Consider the following 20965-nt stretch of genomic DNA (forward strand, 5'->3'; position numbering starts at 1 on the left):
TTAAAAAAAATTCTTTCCTTATTTTCTAATAATCATGGCTGTAGTTACTAGGAGTACAAATGACTTTAGCAAAAATACTGAAAGTTTTTCATTTCTTATATAAATCAGGCTCAGTCTACATGCTTTAGGCACTTGAAGGAGTTAATAAACACACGTCCACACACACACACAGACACACACACATCCATCTTAATCCTGGTGTGTTTCTATAGACTAACCTTTTAATTTTTCTTTGGATAGAAATCATTCTGTTACAAAGTTTTAATGCAAAACACATACCTCTTTTTACTTTAGAGATGAGTGATCAAGAAGTGACTTACTCCGTCCTGAGATTTCTTCGGTCACCTTCGGAGTCACAAAACAGATTAAGGCCTGGTAGTACTCAAAGCCCTGGCAAGACTGACGGAAAAGGTAGATGTTTGAAGCGTCTAGATTCACCCATCTCTTATGAATTGTCAAACTTCTGACATTAGAAATAAAAAGTTCCTATCTATATTCTAGGTTCTTGGTAATATGAAACCATAATGGTCTTTAATATCTTTTTTGTTTTTAATTTTGTGAGAATGGAGAAATTAATTCTTTTAAATTTGAGAAGGTAATAGAATTTTTTTAAAAAATAAATTTATTTATTTTTGGCTATGTTGGGTCTTCGTTGCTGTGCGCAGGCTTTCTCTAGTTGCAGCGAGCGGGGTCTACTCTTCGTTGCCGTGCGAGGGCTTCTCATTGCGGTGGCTTCTCTTGTTGCGGAGCACGGGCTCTAGGCACGTGGGCTTCAGTAGTGGGCTTCAGTAGATGTGGCTCGTGGGCTCTAGAGTGCAGGCTCAGTAGTTGTGGCGCACGGGCTTAGTTGCTCCACAGCATGTGGGATCTTCCCGGACCAGGGCTCGAACCCGTGTCCCCTGCATTGGCAGGTGGATTCTTAACCACTGCGCCACGAGGGAAGTCCCAATAGAATGTTTTCATTCAAATTTGGTCAAGAGAAATTCATGAGGACTTTTTTTTTTTTTTTTGGTCGGACCAAAGGGCTTGCCGGATCATAGTTCCCTGACCAGGGATGGAACCTGGGCCCCCAGCAGTGGAGACGTGGAGTCCTAACCACTGGACCGCCAGGGAATTCCCTCATGAGGATTTTAAAAGTAAAGGACAGACTAGAGTCTCAAGAAAACATTGCAGGGGCTTCCCGGGTGGTGCAGTGGTTGAGAATCTGCCTGCCAATGCAGGGGACACAGGTTCGAGCCCTGGTCCGGGAGGATCCCACATGCCGCGGAGCAACTGGGCCCGTGCGCCACAAATGCTGGGCCTGCGCTCTGGAGCCTGTGAGCCACAACTCCTGAAGCCTGGGCGCCTGGAGCCCGTGCTCTGCAAAGAGAGAGGCCACCGCAGTGAGAAGCCCGCACACCGCAAGGCGGAATGGTTCCCGCTCACTGCAACTGGAGAGAGCCCGCAGCCAAAATAAATAAATTAATTTAAAAAAAACCTTAAAAAAAAAAAAAAAGAAAACATTGCAGATCTTAGAGAAATAAAAGTCTTACGGAATGTTGAAGAAATGAAAAATATGCGTTAGAAACAATGTTTTTATTTAGACAAAAGGTATTTTCAGGTGTCTTAAATATTTACCAAAACTTAATGGCAATGAAGAAACAAAAATGTTCAAATCAAAAGGGGCATCCTAATTTTTCTGTTCTCTCTCTGTACCTTCAAATAGTGTCACAAACTCTAAATTGAGAATAATTTTTTACTGTTTTAATGTAGTGTCCATCAGAGATACAATTTTCAGATATAGAGGACCTTAAAAGTAGGAGGAAAAATGGAGCACTGCTAGAGAAAAAAACAAAATTGAAGAAAAAGAAGGAAAAGTCGATTTCTAGAAAGTTCTTTAGGGATAGGCCCCAGTCACATTTGCAGCTTCAGCATACCCACTATTGGCTACCAGTTTCTCAAGAATATTGACTGCTTTTTCCTTCCTCTTCATTATTGGTTGTGATCATAGCAAGAAGTATGCATGTCAGTGTGGATTCTCACACATGTGTATTGTGTTTATTGCCATCTGAGTTTTTGTAAGGAATGCATTTTAAAAATCCTACAAGACTGTTCTTGTGTGTAGGATTTCTAAAATGGGTGACTGTAAGTCAGAAATCTGAAACTTTAAAACTATAATTACTAGATTGCAAATTAAAACAGTTTGTACAATGTATTTTTGTAAAATTTTCAGAGACGATTGTTTCTATGTTTCAAATGGTGTCCAGGTTAAGATGAGTAGTGGGTCAGGCTCTATCCCTAATGATCGTTTTCTTCCTTCTTTATTTAAAGAGTCTTCAGTGCCCTGGTGTGGCATTGCAGTGACTCTTGGGACCCTCTGTTTACTTCTATTGATGACAACCACAGTGTTGGGGACAAAGAGTAAGTAATTGAAATACATCCTTCAAGTCTTAGTCATAGAAATAACCACTAATTGAGTAGGTATTAACCATGCTCCATCAATTATTCCATGGCTATAATCAGGGAATGTTCCAGGTGGTTCTTTCTTAGTGATTTTTCCCCAGGCATAATCACAGTGTCATTCATTTTATTTACCTATTCCAATATCTCTAAAGCTGTAATGAGCTGTCCCATTCTGTATGAGACATGGTAACATTACTTCTGATACAGGACTTAGTACAGTAGACCCCTTTTCCACGGGAAATACTTTCTAAGACCCCCAGTGGATGCCTGATATTGCAGGTAGCACTGAACCCTGTATATACTATGTTTTTTCCTATTCATACGTACCTATGATAAAGTTTAATTTATAATTTAGGCACAGTAAGAGAATATCTGAATTGCCAGCATCACTACTCTTGTGCTTTTGGACCATTATTAAGTGAAATAAGGGTTACTTGAGTACAAGCACCGCATACCTCGAGAGTCATCTGATAATGGCTACTAAGTGACTGACAAGGGCAGGATACGCTCGACAAAGGAATGATTCCCCTTCCTGGGGAGGACAAGAGGGATGGCACGAGATTTCATCACACTACTCAGAATGGCATGCAATTTAAAACTTATGAATTACTTATTTCTGGAATTTTCCATTTAATATTTTCAGATTGCGGTTGACAGGGTAACTAAAACTGTGGAAAGTGAAACCACAGATAAGGGGGAACGACTATTGTATTCCACCTTCTAAGTTTAGATCACTGTGAATCTCAGATGCACATTCTTTGAGAAACAACTGTTCAAAAGAAATCGTGACTTACTCTTAATTTTTTCTAAATATATAATAAAGAAATGATTTAGTAAAAAGAGTGATTCTACGCATGGACGTTAGATGATCTTGAATTCAACCTTTTATCTTTTATTTGAGTTCCTTGACATCTTTAGGGAAAATTACCAATATGTTGCACTCAGACAAAATTACTTATTTGGATCTTCCTCACTTTTCTCCTATGGATATTGCATCTGCTCCAGTGATAATGGTGCTATTTCTTCATGTTGTCTAGTGCAGATTTTCGTACTCAGAAGATGTGTTGCTAAATGTTGACTGATTTGTCCTTTGGTACCTATTTGTAAATGTTGTGCTAACTTAGAAACTGAACTGAATGGTTAGATGTTACCATCATAATTTTATTCAGAAATCATGCTTTATTTATTCTACACTTAGGTGGCATATAGTGAGAAATTTGATGTTTCAATTTATATGGTCAAGTTATTGAGGTGTTACTTTCTAAACGTAAAACTACTAATTAAAGGAATGAAATGGGTTGGTTGTCAAAGTGAGATTTTTTTTTCTCCTGTCCTAAAGTTCAACATTTAAGCATTATGAGTACTTTAAAAATTGTGTCTATACTATTAATTTTAGTTTTTCAGTATATTCAAGAAAAACATCAACAGGAGGAAATTCTACGGAACCTCAGTCAGAAGTACCATGTTATGCAAAATGAGAGCTACTTAAAGGAGCAACTTTTGATAAATAAGAATTTAGAATATGATATTCTAAAAACTAAAACCCTTCAGCAAGAAAGGGGACTGGACTTACCCGCTACAAAAAAGAAGGGATGTCATAAACAAGAGGAGATCTTTTCAAAGTTTTGGCGAAATATAGGTATGTATGGAGGAAATCTTGAATGAAAGATGGCACAATTTTCCATTACTTCTTCCCCTTCCAAAAGCTTCGAGGCTTAATACAGACTTATGTTATATGCTAGGGATCCAGGTCTGCTAGATAACTTTTAATTTGTGCCTCTTAGGTGTAATATGGGTATTTGGGTTTGCTTATTTCAAACATGGGATTGAGACCCCAGGAGTCACGTTTGGATTAGTAGAACCCTATATTTCCCAAAAGTCAATGGCAGTTCTTGCTTTCTTTCTGCTCCCAGAAGGTGAAATAGTATATTAGCACCCCTGAAAATTTGGATTGTTTTGGACCTGCGGGAAAATCAGGCTCTCCAGCTTTGTTGCTGACATGAAATATGGAGACTATCAGTAAAAATATACTTAGGCTAAAATGGGCACAAGGCCTTTCATTTGGATGCTGTTGTAAATATAACTGTATGTGTGTGTGTTTCCATTCTGCATTGACTTCAGATATTTGGTCTATTTGTGATCAATATATACTCCCTCCAATACATCAGCAAGATCTGCTGGAGTGTTGATGTTTGTACAACTCTGTGTGATGATACTATTAAAAACATCCAAGAGATAATAATATTAAATCTCATACAGTAAACCCTGTTATCATGCATAAGATGCAATGATTCACCCTGGTTAATCAACAACTACTAAATATGTATTTAGCGTTTGCAAAGAGATTTTGCTTATTTGATATCATTTAGGTGTGGTAGTTACTAGAAATGTACTGTCTCTATTATTGAAGAATTAATAATATTTTATTTTTTTGTTTCTTTAGCTTTACTTTTCACTACCTATAAAAAAATTGGTTATCATACTGCAGAAAGGTTCACATCTTGTTTTTTTCACTTCTGTGACCATTTTTCCATAGTCTTAAATACTCCTCACAAGCATGTCTGTTAGTGGTTGTGTGTTATTGCATTATATTTGTAACAATTTAAATGCTGTCTTTTTTTTTTTTTAATGTTATTTATTTATTTATTTATTTTTATATTTTTTTATTTTTGGCTGTGTTGGGTCTTCGTTTCTGTGCGAGGGCTTTCTCTAGTTGCGGCAAGCGGGGTCCACTCTTCATCGCGATGCGCGGGCCTCTCACTGTCGCGGCCTCTCTTGTTGCGGAGCACAGGCTCCAGACGCACAGGCTCAGCAATTGTGGCTCATGGGCCCAGTTGCTCCACGGCATGTGGTATCCTCCCAGACCAGGGCTCGAACAGGTGTCCCCTGCATTAGCAGGCAGATTCTCAACCACTGCGCCACCAGGGAAGCCCTAAATGCTTTCTTTATTAGACTGTTAGACTGTTTTCAATTTTTCTCTTCTGTAAATAATCATAAACAGGGACTTCCCTGGTGGTACAGTGGTTAAGAATCCGCCTGCCAATGCAGGGGACGTGGGTTTGAGCCCTGGTCTGGGAAGATCCCACATGCCGCGGAGCAACTAAGCCCGCATGCCGCAACTACTGAGCCTGTGCTCTAGAGCCCGTGAACCACAACTACTGAGCCTGCGTGCCACAACTACTGAAGCCTGCGCACCTAGAGCCCGAGCTCTGCAACAAGAGAAGCCACCACAATGAGAAGCCCACGCACCGCAACGAAGAGTAGCCCCCGCTCGCTGCAACTAGAGAAAACCCAAGTGCAGCAACGAAGGCCCAACACAGACAAAAATAAATAAATTTATTTAAAAAAAATCGTAAACATACTTTGAAGGATTAATAATATTTTAATTTGGTATATTATGTATGAGGAAAAGAAAAAATTCCAAAGAATAATTTTAATTTTATCTAGAAGGCATTCCAGAATCCTAAAAATTTTTTTAATTTAATTTTATTATTTTAAAAACAGTTTTATTGAGGTATTATTAATATGCAAAAAGCTGCATATAATTAGTGTATACAACTTGATGAGTTGAGACATATGTATATATGAGTAAAACCATCCACAATTAGGGTACTAGATATATCCATCACCTCCAAAAGTTTTCTTATGTCCCTTTTTTCTTTGTGGTAAGAACACTTAGCGTGAGGTCTACCCGTTTAACAAGTTTTTAAGTGTACAATTCAGTACTGTTGACTCTAAGGACTATGGTGTACAGCAGATCTCTAGAATTTATTCGTCTTGCATAACGGAAACTGTGTACCCATTGAACAACCACCCATTTCCCCTCCCCCAGCTACCGCTTTTCTACTTTCTATTTCTCTGAGTTGGACTACTTTTTATATCTCATATGAGTGGAATCATGCAGTATTTGCCCTTTGTCATTGGCTTATTTCACTGAGCATAGTTATCTTCACGTTTCGTCCATGCTGTTACCCATGGCAGGACTTCCTTCCTAAGGCTCAGTAATAGTCCCTTGTAGGAATAGACCACATTTTCTTCATCCGTCGATGGACATTTGTGTTGTTTCCATTTTTCGACTGTTGTGAACAGTGCTGCGATGAATATGGGAATGCAGATGTCTCTTGGCGTTCCCGACTTCTGGTGAACCTCACATGATCATTAGTGATAGCTGTTAAGATTTTTTAGTTATGGAGAGCTGATAAGTATCTTGCTCTACTTAACAAAATACCAGATGAAAAGACATTTAATGCTTCACCTTGTATATTGTAGGCAAACTCAATGAAGGCCACCGGTGCTGTCCAGGAGTAAACTGTTACTACTTTACCACTGAAAGTAAAGACTGGAAGGGATGTAAACAGACTTGCCAAAGTTACAATTCATCTCTTCTGAAGATAGATGATGAAGACGAACTGGTATCATGGATGGTTACACGTACTTTTATTCTCTTGGCCTCTGCCTCTCACCCTTGGGCCCAAGATACTGAGGAAATGGGGGAGTTTAGAAAGAGGAACCTTCAGTTATTCTTTGTGTTATGTCTGTTGAGTGAAGAAAAATTGTATAGTTAAGAGTCTCAAAAAAAAAAAATAAGTTTTTCCTGGTGAAATATCTTTGGTCTTTCCTTCCGTTAAGCTAAGTACTTAAAAGTAAGAACCAAAGAACATGAAGACTGTAATACAGGGAGCCCTGTCTCCTGGGGGGGGGGGGTGGGAGTGGGAATTGCTTCTTGAAGACTGAAATTGAAGGGCTAATTATGACTTCATCAAAATCCCTAGTAAATATTCCCCTCTTGGTGAATGCTATTCTCAAACACCTTCCTGTTTTCCATAGAATCAAAGATAAAAAAAATTTTTTAAAAAGTCTCCCAGGAGACCTTGCCTGCTAATAGGCATGTGATCTTGCTATTTACTAAGCATTCAATACATGTTTTCTATCATGATGAACATTGTTATTTCCAAAATGGAAACCCCCTTGAAGCTGCAGTTGGGGTCTTTGCAATCATCTCCTTTTCTTAGGACTCTGCAGGAGAACCCCTCACAGAGAAGTATGCCTTTCCTTTGATGAAGCACTTAACCCTTTGGTAAATTGCAGCCTGGAACCAGCAGTTATTTTTCCTATAAGGCAGTAACTAAGAACCCAAAGGCAACAAGTCTAGTAGTTACTATTAGGAATCCAGGAGCCAAACTGCCTGGGACCGAATTCATTTCTGCCACTTACTTACTGGGTGACCTTGGGCAAATTACTTAACCTCTCTGGGCCTCAGTTTTCCCATTTGCAAAATGTAGATAATAATGAGGAACATAAAAGTGGTAACAGTTTTACAAATTAGCTTCATGGTGATTTTCATTGCATCTGTAGGTAACATTTACTTGATTAATATTTGTATTTATTGTATCAAGACGTATATCTTTCAAAAAGAATTGTAAAAAAGAGAAAATACAGCGACAATAATATTGAAATTATCTTTTAAATTTATTACTAATAAAAACTATCCATACACACAAAATGTGTTTTTACAGAGAAATGTTTGCGAAGATCTCTGAAATCTCTACTTATCATTTAGAAAAACAACACAAAATTTATATGCAAATCTAGTAGAAGTTTTAAATTGTAACATAAAAGAATTTATGATGTCAAGTCATAAAATAATTTTTTATGTTTGTTGCAGTAAAACACAGTTAAATTTAAACCTATATTTAAAAATATATTCAGTCATTTAATCAGACATTATGTACTATGTCACTTTGATATATTACATTTTTGGACATAGTAAATATCTCCAAATACTGCCCTGTTTCCCTTTACCCCTTCCTACTACTGAACAACAGCAAGTCTTTCTCTTATGAAGCTGAAGGCTGTAATGCACACGTCCCCACAAACATTTGTTATTTTAATAAATGTGTTTAGAAGATTCCTTCTTTCACTTGGAATATGTAATGATTATTTTTCTTTACCTTTAAATTTTTTCTGGAGCATGATTTTGAATGGTTTCATAAAGTGTCATACATTATTTAACAACTCTCCTATTGTTAGATATTTAGATTTAAAATTTTTCCACGCTTTAAATAATCTATGAGACTGGCAGCCATTTGTAACATAAATGAATAAGCTACTGGAAGAAAATTACTTTGGAAAATGAAAATGCAGGGGTTGAGGGGAGAGAGGGTTTTTTTAGGAAGGAGGGATGAAGGATCATGTAGAAAGTAGCAGACTACTGGTCGTAGAAACAGCTGGGTCTTTTACCTGTCCTTATTTTCATTCATCTAACAGATGGGAATTTAGTCCCACGATAAGTTTTGTTTCCTTTATAGGCCTTCCTTCAATCCCAGACTTATCGAAGTTCCTACTGGATTGGTTTATCATTTAATGAAAGGGAAAGTAAGTGGAAATGGATTGACAATGGCATATCTTCTGGACTGTAAGTTTCTGGGATGCATTCAAATTCTAATATTGGTGTTGGGCTGGAAGGATTGTTTCTAAAACGAATCTTGCTTCACAGGGCTTAACTCATTTTCAAGTAGAGGTCATTAGTAAGAATAAGGAGAATGATTAAAGAAATGTTTCAGGAAGTACAGTTAAAAAGGACGAGAAGTGTCATACAGAGTTATTAATAATAAAATTGTGATGCTAAACACATGATCAGAAGTATGTGTTATGAGGTACACAAAATAAAATCAAATCATAAAGTAAGGTGATATGATGTGATTGGACCATTCTGACTTAGCCATGGTGATCTCTCCCACAACCATGAATGAGTGTTTTGAGTATCCCCAAAATTCATCTGAAACTCCTTTAAATTAGTAGTTTATATTAATTATAAATATACATAAATGTAGGTTCAAACATACACACATGCGTGCGTACCCACACACACACCTCACTGTAGTCCTTCTGTTAAGTGCAGTATTTTGTAAACTCTTGGGTTTACGTTTAGTTATAATCTGCTGTTGAACTGTTCAATGATTTTTTAAAAAATCTTAACTGTTACATTTTTTATTTCTAAGAATTCTCTTACATTTTCAAATCTTCTTGCTAGTTACTCATATATTCAAGCTGTCTTTTATTTCTTGAAAGACATTAATCACACTACTTTTATATTTGGTATCTGATAACTTTAATATTTGAAGTTTTGTGGGTCTAACCTATCACTTCTACTGACTTTTGTTCATGATGCCATTTTCTTTGTAGTGTTTAGTGATTTTTTTTTTTTTGAGCTGCTGTGGAAATTATTTGAGGACTTAGATGAAGGTGGCTTCCTCAAGAAAGAATTTGCTTTTGTTGGATGCCTTGGAGCATTGTGAATCTAAGCCATTTTTAATTCTAAATTTGGACCCTGCCAGCAGTGTAGTTCTGGGCCGCAAACCTACAAGAGATGTCATGCAGGAAATAACCTTGATGTAACCGTAGCCTGTGAGTACACTTTCAGGCGAACACTTTCAGGGCTAAAATAAGATGCTCAAATTGCACAGTTAATTAAATCCATTTTAAACACATAGCGCTATGCAAGGGGAAAGACACGGGATAGCTTATCATACTTGGATGGGATGGGATAGTTTGTCACACTTAGGATGAGGGGCAAGTGGGTTGAAAGGATCGCCTGGATCCTGAGCTATTCTCTCTTCATGTGGCCTGGCTCTGTGGCATCACACTTCCCTGACGATGGTGTAAGGTTTCTAGGACCAGACTTGGGGTTTGAGTAAAGGGGGCCCAACAGACAGAAGGTTCTTGTGGCCAGCACACACATTTTCTCTATTGGGCGGATACAGGAGCATGTAAGCCTGGTTAGAGTTGCAGCTTTCCAATTAACCTGATGAGCAGCTATGGATTTTACTTGCGTTTCTTAGGCAGAGGGCCAGAACGAGTGTCACCAATGGGTGGCTAACTTAAGACCTCATGAATGTTGAGTATCTATGTGCATCATGTATATTTTATGTACGATATTTTGTATCTATTTGATTCTTTCCTCCTTTTCTGTGTTCAGCACACATGGGCTCTACTTACTGTATCTACACCTAACATGTCACATAGGTTACTAGCTTACGTATCTGTACTTAACACATCTCCTACTTTCTGCCCATGCCTCACAAGCTACTTAGTTTCATTTATCTTCCTTAATTGTTTCTCTTTTTACCTATAGCAGATTCGAATATTGCTAAGTAATACAGCAAATGCAAATTACATGAGGGGTGGTTTGTGATTTTTGGATTGTTAGGTGGGATTATTCTTTTTCTTTTCTACTTAAATCCAATGTTCAAGACAGTTCTAAGGTGGTTTATACTGGAGATATATCCCTTTGGTCTCAACACTTTGTAGCTTATTTTCTGTTTAGAATCCCCATCCGGGGTTGAATTCATTATTCAGCCTGCTACATCAATTAAGGGAAAAACTGGCTTCAGTGCCTCACTTACCCTTCTGGGTTTCCATCTTTACTTAACCCTCAGCCTGAGTGTGAATCTGCTTTTTGCCAGTTCATTAACTTATTCAAGAGGTTTTAAAATTTGTTTTTATTCAGCATTTTAAATTATTTTCAGTAGGAAGATAGTTCTCACCTACTCCACCACTTTGCTGAAATAGAGGTCCTGCTTTAGATGTTTTTCAGTGAATTTTCATGTTTTAGTTAATAACTGTTAGTGATAGGGTGGGGAAGGAAAAGAAATAAAACACATAAAAACATCAATTAAACAACTTCATCTCTGACTATATTCCAATTCTACTTTTTTCTCCTTAAAGTGTATGCACATGAGACCTTGTTATCTGTGTCACAGAAATTTAGTTCCTCTCCTTTTAAATCTCTCACTTTTATTGAAATAATTAACAGAGGAAAGCAGGTTGCTGTATCATGATCCCAACATAGCAATATTACTCTCTGATCAAAAATTCCCAGTGTGGAACAAAATGGGAGATTATGGGTGTGATCAAGAGGATGTTATTCTATTCAGTGGGCTAAGAGAGGTAGAAAATCTTTAGTGATAAAGTTATGTTTAATATTTCCATATTCCAGATCTTTAGGCAACAGACTTAAAAATATGATTTATGTTATTGTAAGCTTCAGAATTAAACAGCTGACCATGCATGTTTTCTGTTCTACAGTAATTTGGCAATAATGACTTCTTCTGGGAGAGGAGAATGTGCATTTTTAACCTCAACAAGAATAACAAGTATTGATTGCTCTAACACCTATAATTGTATCTGTGAGAAGAGAATTGATTGCTTCAAATAGACACTAAGGAGAAAAGGTGAAATGGAATTTTGTCTTTTTTTGTTGTTGTTGGTTTCCTGTAGTAATTTTGTTTTTGACTGCAGGACTTTGTCCACTGTAGAAACAGAGATGAGATGCAGGACGAAGAAAATGCTCTTTTGGACTATGGTTGAAGACATCAGATGCCATCTGTCTTCTTGGGGAAGAGAGAATCATTTTGTCTTTGGAGAGCAGTTACCCCTCTCTTTAATGGCCTTGAGGAATTACTCTCTCTTTCCCTGAAACACCCACACAATCAATTAAAGAGCTCTGATAAATAGCCTGGGTCTTTTCCTTATCAATAGGATAAATCAGTTCAATAGACTCTGGCTTTGAGGGATCACAGTTAATAACCAAAAAGTAGTTATCTTCCCTCCCACCCCATCTAGATGCTTGACTCTCATTAAAAAAAAATAATTTTGCTATAATTTCAAACTTACTGAATAGTTGAAACAATAGTACAAGGAACCTTCATATAACCTTTACCCATAGTTACCATTTGTTTATATTTTACTCTGTGTGCCCTTTATAGTTTTTTTTTCTCTCTGTCTCTCTCGTTGCTGATTCATTTGATAATAAATTCAGGATATTACATCTATTTGTCTAAACATTTCACAAGAACAAGGACTTTGTCTTCTATAACCATAGTACAATTGTCAAAATCAGGAAATTTAGCACTGATACGGTACTATGGTTTCATCTATAGCCCATATTCGAATTTTCTCAACTGTAGCTCTAATGTCATTTATACCTGTTTTTCCTCTTTGTTCAGGATCATGTGATACATTTAGTTGGGAGATCTCTTTAGTCTCCTTTAATCTGGGACACTTCTTCAGGATTTCTTTGTCTTTCTTGACCTTGACATTTAAAAAATCAACTCTACTGAGTTGTATTTTCATGCAATAAAATGCATTCATTTTAAGTCATGAGGTCAATGGGTTTTAAACAAATATATACACCTCTCAAACACCATCAGATCAAGGCACAGAACATTTCCATCACCTCCAGAAGTTCCTTTCTCCCTCTCACCACCCACCTGGTCTCAGGCAACCAGTGATATGCTTTCTGTGACTATAATTTAATTTTGTCTGCTTTGTTACAGAATTTTTGTACATCATATATTCCTTTGTATCTGGCTTGGTTTTGCTCAGCAAGTTTTTGACACATTCCATGTTCTTTCATGTATCAGTAGTTCATTATTTCAGTTACTGAGTAGTATTCCGTTGTATAGATATACCACAGTTTGTTCATCCATGTTTGGACATTTGACGTGTTTCCAGTTTTTGGCTATTATGAATAAACCTGCTATGAGCGTTTATGTGCAAGCCTCTGTGTGAACGCATGTTTTCATTTCTTTTTTATTAAATACTTAGGAGTTTGATTGCTGAGTCCTATGGTAAGTGCATATTTAATAAGAAACTTCTAAATTGTTTTCCAATGTGGTTGTATCATTTTACTTTCTCATTAGCAAAATATGAGAGTTCCACATCCCTTGCATTGGCAGGCAGATTCTTAACCACTGCGCCACCAAGGAAGCCCAGGACACCAGTCATACTGTGTTAGGGCCCACTTAACTGACCTCATCTTAACTTGATTACATCTACAAAGACCCTATTTCCAAATAAGGTCACATTTATAGGTGCAGGAGTTAGGACTTAAACATATCTTTGTGGAGGACACAATTCAACCCATAACAATAATATTCCCTTATTATCTGTTTCCTGTTTGTAGGATCTGTAATGATGTCCTTTCTTTTCTGATATTGTTTGTATTTCTGATATTATTGAATCTGTGTTTTTCTTTCTTGACCAGTCTAGCTAGAGATTTATATCAATTTTATTAATCTTATTGATGAAAGCAGCTTTTTGTTTCATTGAAGTTTTAAAAGTTTGCCCACTTTCCATCTTATTTATCTTTTATTTTTATCTTATTTCCTCTCTTCTACTTATTTTGAATTTAACTTCTTTTATTGTCCTGGCTTCTTAAACAAGGGCTTGTATATCCTTTTGTCAAACTTAGGTCTTTACCTGTGTTAGATCAAAGTTAAATCTAGAACATTTGTAAAGCTTTTAATATAAAGATTCAAGCATCTCCCATCAAAGGGCAACACACTGGACCTAGCTTACGTGCTTTTCCTGATCTCTCAGTCCCATCTATCTCACTCTCTTGGATGCTTGCCTAGCTTCCTAGCCAAAGCAGCCTCAGCAATGCTTGTTTTGTACCCAGGGTTGTAAAAATACGTTATCATTACGTGTACAACCGCCAGATTGTGGCGTGGCCTCCATCATGTTTACAGTGGCAGGAGCCACAGCAGATCCAGTGCTCAGACCCCTCAGAAGCTGTGGCTTTCCAGAGGTTGCTTGAAGCCTTCAGCTAACACAATCCAGAAATGCAGGGATATAGAGGCCCTATATGGCAAATTTTCACCAGAAAAAGGCGATAGGAAAGAAGCTGCCAGTGAGTTGATTTCCACGTCCTTCAACCTGATGGACTGTTTGGAGGTGCAGGGTTTGTGTAACGACCCCTCAGAGATGTTGCATTTGAATGAGTAAAAAATTATTTCTTGTGCATCTGTGGCCAGCCTGAAAATGTGCCGTCTTGTACTTCCTTTTCTTCTTTCCCTGACTCATCTCCCTTTCCTTTTGCCTCTCCTTCTTGCTTCCTTTGGATTTTACCTCTTCCCGCCATTAGGTGTTGTGGCATTAGGTGTTGAGCCTTTTGCCTCAGGCTCTGTTTTCCAAGGAACTCTGGGCTAAGACGGTGCCATCTAATGAAAGGAAGGATTGTATCCATCCTCATATAAGGCAACTATCTGCTACACCAAGAAAGAGGGTCTCACCCTCTCCACAAAAGGAGAGACACACAGCCTCATTAATCATGTCTACCTCAAATAGCAGGCTTCCAATTGATACACAGGCTTCCCCATCAGCTCTAGATGCGGCCTCTCATAGTTTGGAAGACTGAATTACAGTGATAAATTCCACCATCACTTCTTATATTGACACAAAGTGGCAGTGGAAAAGGAAGAAGAAAAAAGATATAATTGTTTCTCATATAGACATAACTATAAAAAATATAGCTATAAAAATACCTGTAAAAAATAGCTACCAATAGCCTCACCTCTGTAATAGGTCATGAAGCCATAGTTCATATTTATCACTTTCTACTTCTACCACTCATTTTTCTCATGAAGCTAATGCCTCAGCTAGTTGGGATCCCTTATCTAGTGTAATGACCCCTTCCAACTGTCTCTTTCTTACTTTACTTTACATACAAGTTTTATTTAATTAGACTATCTTCCTTAGGTCCTCCTTTACCTTAGGATCTCTGGGCTATTGCACTTATTTAACTCCCCATTAATGAATCCTGCCATACTAGGCATATAAGGGAGCTAAGACTCAACTGCATTGAGGGACATCCCCCATTACAGATGTTCAGACTCTGCATAACTCCTCTGTGCTTCATGACCTATTAGAGAAATGAGGAGCCTCATACTAGGTGGACGCATGAAGTTGTTACATAAAATTTAAATACGAATATAAAGATGGCAATGAACAATGAGGTTAGAATATGCCCCTCTGGGCCTGTTTGCGCTCAGATGTCGGCTCTTCCCTTGCTCAGCTTTATACGGAGGGAAGCTGACCCCGCCAAGCTGCATTTCCCAGTGTCTTTAACCAAACAAAGCCTGAGGCAAAACTTAAGTGATATCAATGCTTTACAGGGCAGTGAAACTGAGGGAAAGGGGAAGTGAGGTGAAGGAGGATGGGAAATAAATACAAGATGATGCATAACTGAGATGGCCACTGCTCCACGAAGAGACAAAACCGGTCACTTGACCATGGAGAATGTGGCTCTAAAGAAACACCGGAAGTGTAAACAGTCAAGGGAAGGGAGAAGAGAACAAAAAATTTATGTGCCAATTCCTTTCTATCTCTTGCTTCCCAATGGTTATAGTACATCCCAAGCAAAAAACAAATAACCTGCACTCCTAGCGTGGACAGGTTCTCATATCCTGCTCTCATACCCTGTGGTTTGGTGCTTATGAGTCTGGAAACGGTGTTCCAAGCTGGACACATCAGTTGTAGACTTCAGACAGTAGAAACATGCAGTCTCACCTGTCCGTGATCATTGCAGGGACCGCAGTGTAAAAGCAAGTGGTTAAGAACTGAGAGGCGTGTTAAGCTGAGGCTGAGAATCTGAGAAGGTGCACAAGATGTGTTCCATACAACCGGGCTCCCGGATTCTAGGCGGGTTTTGTCAATAAGAGATGCCGATAGGAAATTGGAGGATGGGAGGAAGGGAGAAGGCGGGGTAGTTTTAACCCCTCTCTACTTTAGGTTGTATCTCTAGCAACAGCTACATTACTCCTACGTTCCTACCTCTCACTGGACAGATCTACATAGTTCTAGCTTCTGCCAGTGATCCAGACTCCAGGAAATCACCTCTTTCTTTTAACCCTAGTTTAGGGGGTAGTAGAAGCTTCCCGGTATCGCTAAACTCTGAGTTTCCTTATTGATTCTTAAGTGGTTTCTTAGCATCTTTGTCACCTTCTTAATCAGTTCCTTGAATAAAATTCCCTCTGTTTTAAAAACTCAGAGAGATTTGTTTTCCTTGCTGGACTCTGGTTGATACACATATATTTTCTCACTTTCTCATTATAACCATCCTGTGAGCTAATACAGGCACACCTTGGAGACATTGCAGGCTTGGTTCCAGAACACTGCAATCAAGTCAGAATTGCAATAAAGTGAATGTTGCCATAAAGGGAGCCACACACTTTTTTTGGTTTCCGGGGGCATATAAAAGTTATGTTTACACTCTGCTCTAGTCTATTAAGTGTGCGATAGTATTATGTCTTAAAAAACAATGTGCATACCTTAGTTAAAAATGCTTCATTGCTAAAAAAATGCTAACCATCATATGAGCCTCCAGTGAGTTGTAATCTCTTTGCTGCTGGAGAGTCTTACCTCGATATTTGATGACAGCTGCTGACTGATCAGGGTCATGGTTGCTGAAGGTTGGGGTGGCAGTGGCAGTTTCTTAAACTAAGACAGCAGTGAAGTGTGCCGCGTCAATTGATTCTTCCTTTCAGGAATTAGTTCTCTGTAGCATGCAGTGCAGTTGGATAGCATTTTCCCCGCGGTAGAACTTCTTTCAAAATTGGAGTCAATCTTCTCAAATCCTTCTGCTGCTTTATCAACTAAGTTTATGTAATATTCTAAATCCTTTGTTGTCATTTCAGTAATCGTCACCGCATCTTCACCAGGAGTAGATTCCATCTCAGGAAACCACTTTCTTTGCTCACCTCTAAGAAGCAACTCCTCATCCATTACAGTTTTATCATGAGATGGCAGCAATTCAGTCACATCTTCAGGCTCCACTTCTAATTCTAGCTCTCTTGCTGTTTCCACCACATCTGCCATTACTTCCTCCACTGAAGTCTTGAACCCCCTCAAAGTCATCCATGAGGCTTGAGATCAACTTCTTCCAAATTCCTATGTATGATTTGATATTTTGACCTGTTCTCATGAATCACAAATGTTCTTAATGGCATTTAGAATGGTGAATCCTGTCCAGAAGATTTTCCCCTCTCTCCTTTCTTTTCCCCCTTCCTTCCTTTTACTGTCTACTCATCCATGGTATTATTTTTTTCCCTCCACTTATCAATCAAAACTCTTTACTTCATAGGTACTTATTTTTGGCTTGCATGCTCTAGGTGAAGAGAGAAGCCAGGGTCCTTTAAAAAGTGTGAACATAAGTAAGAATTCTGACAAGAACCGAAACTTTCAGAATGTCTCTAAAATGTCAAGATCTCCTATTCCACTGCTGAGAGTATTTTCAGTTGTTCTGGACATCAGATCTTTTCCTCCTGTTCAGGCTTTAGAAGGGAAAGTGAACCCCTCTCAACTCTATTTCTGACCAAACTGTGCGACTTTCTGGTAAGGTCAAAGGTGTCATCAGCTTCTGTTTCTGGAGATTTTGTTAAAATCCTTAATTCTATCTGATGGGGATTGATATTTGAAATTCAAGAACACTAGAGTAAACTCAGAGTAATGAAACTTTAGGGAAGAGGAGTGAATCCCCTGAATTATAATATTTTCAATTAGAATTATATTGAATTAAAAGGAGGTCTTTTGAGTGAAAGAATTTCCATTCTGGTAATGAAATAATGCTGGGCCGTCCAAAGTTTTTTTCTTTTCTTTTTTTTTTTAAGAACCGAATAAAGTGAAATGTGAAGACTGAGAAAAGTAGAGAAGATATAAGTTTACCTTTCTTGGTTTTTTAGAAATAGTATTTTTTGTGAATGTTTTGTATCATCCTTTTAGTTAGCTTTTACTCTTAGTTATAAACTATAATAATCTAGATAGGGAATATTTTGTTTTCAGGAAGCATACAACCAAATGACTATATGAGATTTTTTTTCCTTATAAGTTGAACATTTTTTGAAGATAAACACTTTGTATTTAAGTTTAGAGACAAAGCCATTCAAGGAGATCAAATTGTTCTGTCATAGATACTTTTTTTTTTTAACATCTTTATTGCAGTATAATTGCTTCACAATGGTGTGTTAGTTTCTGCTTTATAACAAAGTGAATCAGCTATACATATACATATATCCCTATATCCCCTCCCTCTTGTGTCTCCCTCCCACCCTCCCTATCCCACCCCTCTAGGTGGTCACAAAGCACTGAGCTGATCTCCCTGTGCTATGTGCCTGCTTCCCACTAGCTATCTATTTTACATTTGGTAGTGTATATACGTCCATGGCACTCTCTCACTTCATCTCAGCTTACCCTTCCCTCTCCCCATGTCCTCAAGTCCATTTTCTACATCTGCATCTTTATTCCTGTCCTGCCCCTAGGTTTTTCAGAACCATAGATACTTTAAAAGAGAATTAATGGCTCTTTCTTTTTAGTTTTCCCTGTTCATAGTTGTCTCCCTCAGTAGAGCGTTCATTTGTTCCTTTATCCATCTGTTCAACAGTTGTTTATTTAACACTTACTATGTCCAAGGCATTATATTTGGTACTGAAATTTTAAAGGTAATTAAAGTCACAGACCCTTCCCCTTGAAGCTCAAACTTCAGGGGACAGAAAAATCTATAAATAATCAAAACGCAATATGAAAACGTAAGTAATTGGGTCATAATTAAGATGTTCTGAGAGCCCATAGGAAGGATGCAGTAACTCTGCTCAGGCACAGGGAAGACTTTTCAAACAAATGCATTCAGCTTGGTTTGGAGGAAGAGTATATATTTTGCCCGTTGGACAAAATGAAGAATGGCATTGCATTCAAGGTGATTGTAGCCCCGATGTGTCACTTTCCATAGAATATTAGCGCTAATGGAAGGTAGGATACTGTGCATTGCTGGAGGAGCTGTGAAAGCGGACAACCAGCATAGTATTTAGCCAGAGCGGGCAGATAAAGAGCAGTTGTTTAAAGAATCAGTGAAAGAAGGAATATTGTACAGAGATCAAAAAGTACCTGAAGATTTCTGTTCAGTCCCAAACTATTTTTCTTTTCTTCTTTGATTGAAGATCCCTTCTGGGACTCATCCCTCTTTTCTTCTTCTCCATATAAAGTTGTTACTACCTATGGAATCCCTTAGTATCACTAACCCAGACACATCCTTCGGGTAGAATCTTTCTAACTCAACCTTTTGTATTTCCTCAAAGGCAAAAATTATTCAGATTCCTCTGCTTTTAAGTTCTTATTTTTTTTATACCAGTAATTGCAATAGGTAAACTAGCAGAGAATAACAATACCAAACAAGTAAAGTAGTAAAAATTTTTAAATATTCACTATATACTGTGATATATATATGTATATATAGCTCCTATTTTCTTTTCTGAGAATTAAAATGCCCTTTTGGATTCATCACTTGTACATTAATTTGGGGGTATAAGTAGTAAGTCCTCAAAAATTTGTTGATGTCCATTAAATCTTGTGTTAGCCCTAGCCTAGGGTGCCAAAGACTGTTGACCAATCCATGAGCCATTCTGAATCATCTTTTCTCTTGGTCTTCACACAAGTTACTCACTTTCCCAGCTCCCCTTGTGGCCAGAATGGCCATGTGGCCCACCTTTGGCCATTGAAACTTAAGACAAATTTGGCTAGAGGATTTTTAGTATATGGCTTGCATTGCCTCTACTCTCTTTTTGTTGTCTTGGATACTGACAAGTTACCTGGAGCTGTGGCAACCTTGTTGTGGCCATGAGGTTGTCAACATGCCCAAGAGCAGATCTGAAAGCTTTAGAGAGCCAGTGGCATGATGATGATGTTGCTGAGCTGTTGGACCAGTCCTTCACCTCTTGATCTCTGGATTTTTTGTTATGTATGTCCAGATATATGTCTAAGAAGCATTTACTCATGGTTGCTGTCAATTTCAATGGGTTCCTCATCACACCGAAGAAGGAACTCATGCTGAATTAAAAATATAAGCAGGTTGTTTGACAAGTGAGGAGGGACTTAGGAAAAACAAGATGGAGAAATCAGAATAATGGAGAAATCAGAATAATTCTGGATTTATTATCACTGTAGCTATAAATTGTGTTCTTATAATCTAGCATTACAGTATATAGAGGATGTGCTATGCTACAAAACAAGATCGCTTAAGATTAAAACAAAACAAAACAAAACAGGAAACCCTTGTGATTTGTGGTTTAAAAATAAAAGGGTCTTAAATCTCTCAGGCAGCCAAAGCTGCAGCTTCTCAGCCTGCTTTTTTCCTGACAGCTCTGCTTTTATGCATTCTGACCTATTACTTTAATCTGTTTCAGCATAGTAGGAAAGCCTCTTCAAAATGATAATTTGTTTTTTGTCTGAATACCTTATAGTTTTGCTCCTTGCCCCCCAATTCTCCATTCATCATTGGCACAGCAGCCTCCCTCAAACCTACAAAAGACCACAAATGGTAGGAAATTCCAATATACACTTAATTTGGCCCTTCAAAGGAATTGGCCTAAAAGAGGAAGAAGATCACCTCAAACATAATTGTTATAGAGAACTATTTCTCATACGCTGTATGGGAAGTGTGAACTGTAATGATTTTTTTCTTGAACTTATGGAGAAAGTTATCTTTCAACCACAAATTATCTCCATATGTTTCTCTACTATCCAGAAATGACCGAGAAGGATATTTACACAGAGGTGAAATCTCCTGACAAAAGGAAGAAAACACAGTCCAGAACTGCTGACAGGAAACATGATTATGGCAAGCATCTATATTCACAGAATTGTAAGTCATAGGTTTGAACAAGATCTTATATGTCCAAAAATCCACTGAATT

General features: G+C 37.9%; 1 protein-coding gene across 1 annotated transcript; it reads left to right on the forward strand.

Moving 5' to 3' along the window:
* The first annotated feature begins 296 nt into the window (after positions 1-296).
* Positions 297-11659, forward strand: LOC133101750 (killer cell lectin-like receptor 2). The gene is made up of 6 exons (XM_061206681.1): positions 297-411; positions 2311-2400; positions 3839-4081; positions 6712-6854; positions 8751-8857; positions 11530-11659. Exons 1-6 carry the CDS (start codon positions 297-299, stop codon positions 11657-11659), a joined length of 828 nt encoding a protein of 275 aa, XP_061062664.1.
* The last annotated feature ends 9306 nt before the right edge of the window (positions 11660-20965 follow it).

The sequence above is a fragment of the Eubalaena glacialis genome, chromosome 11 (assembly GCF_028564815.1).
Source record: "Eubalaena glacialis isolate mEubGla1 chromosome 11, mEubGla1.1.hap2.+ XY, whole genome shotgun sequence".
Lineage (NCBI taxonomy): Eukaryota > Metazoa > Chordata > Mammalia > Artiodactyla > Balaenidae > Eubalaena > Eubalaena glacialis.

What these genes read in the sequence shown, in the direction of transcription:
- LOC133101750 (XM_061206681.1), top strand. Translation starts at nt 297, where the DNA reads ATGAGTGATCAAGAAGTGACTTACTCCGTCCTGAGATTTCTTCGGTCA. An exon ending in TGGCAAGACTGACGGAAAAG is followed by an intron (nt 412 to 2,310) that starts GTAGATGTTTGA and finishes CTTTATTTAAAG; the next exon opens with AGTCTTCAGTGCCCTGGTGT. An exon ending in AAAGTTTTGGCGAAATATAG is followed by an intron (nt 4,082 to 6,711) that starts GTATGTATGGAG and finishes TGTATATTGTAG; the next exon opens with GCAAACTCAATGAAGGCCAC.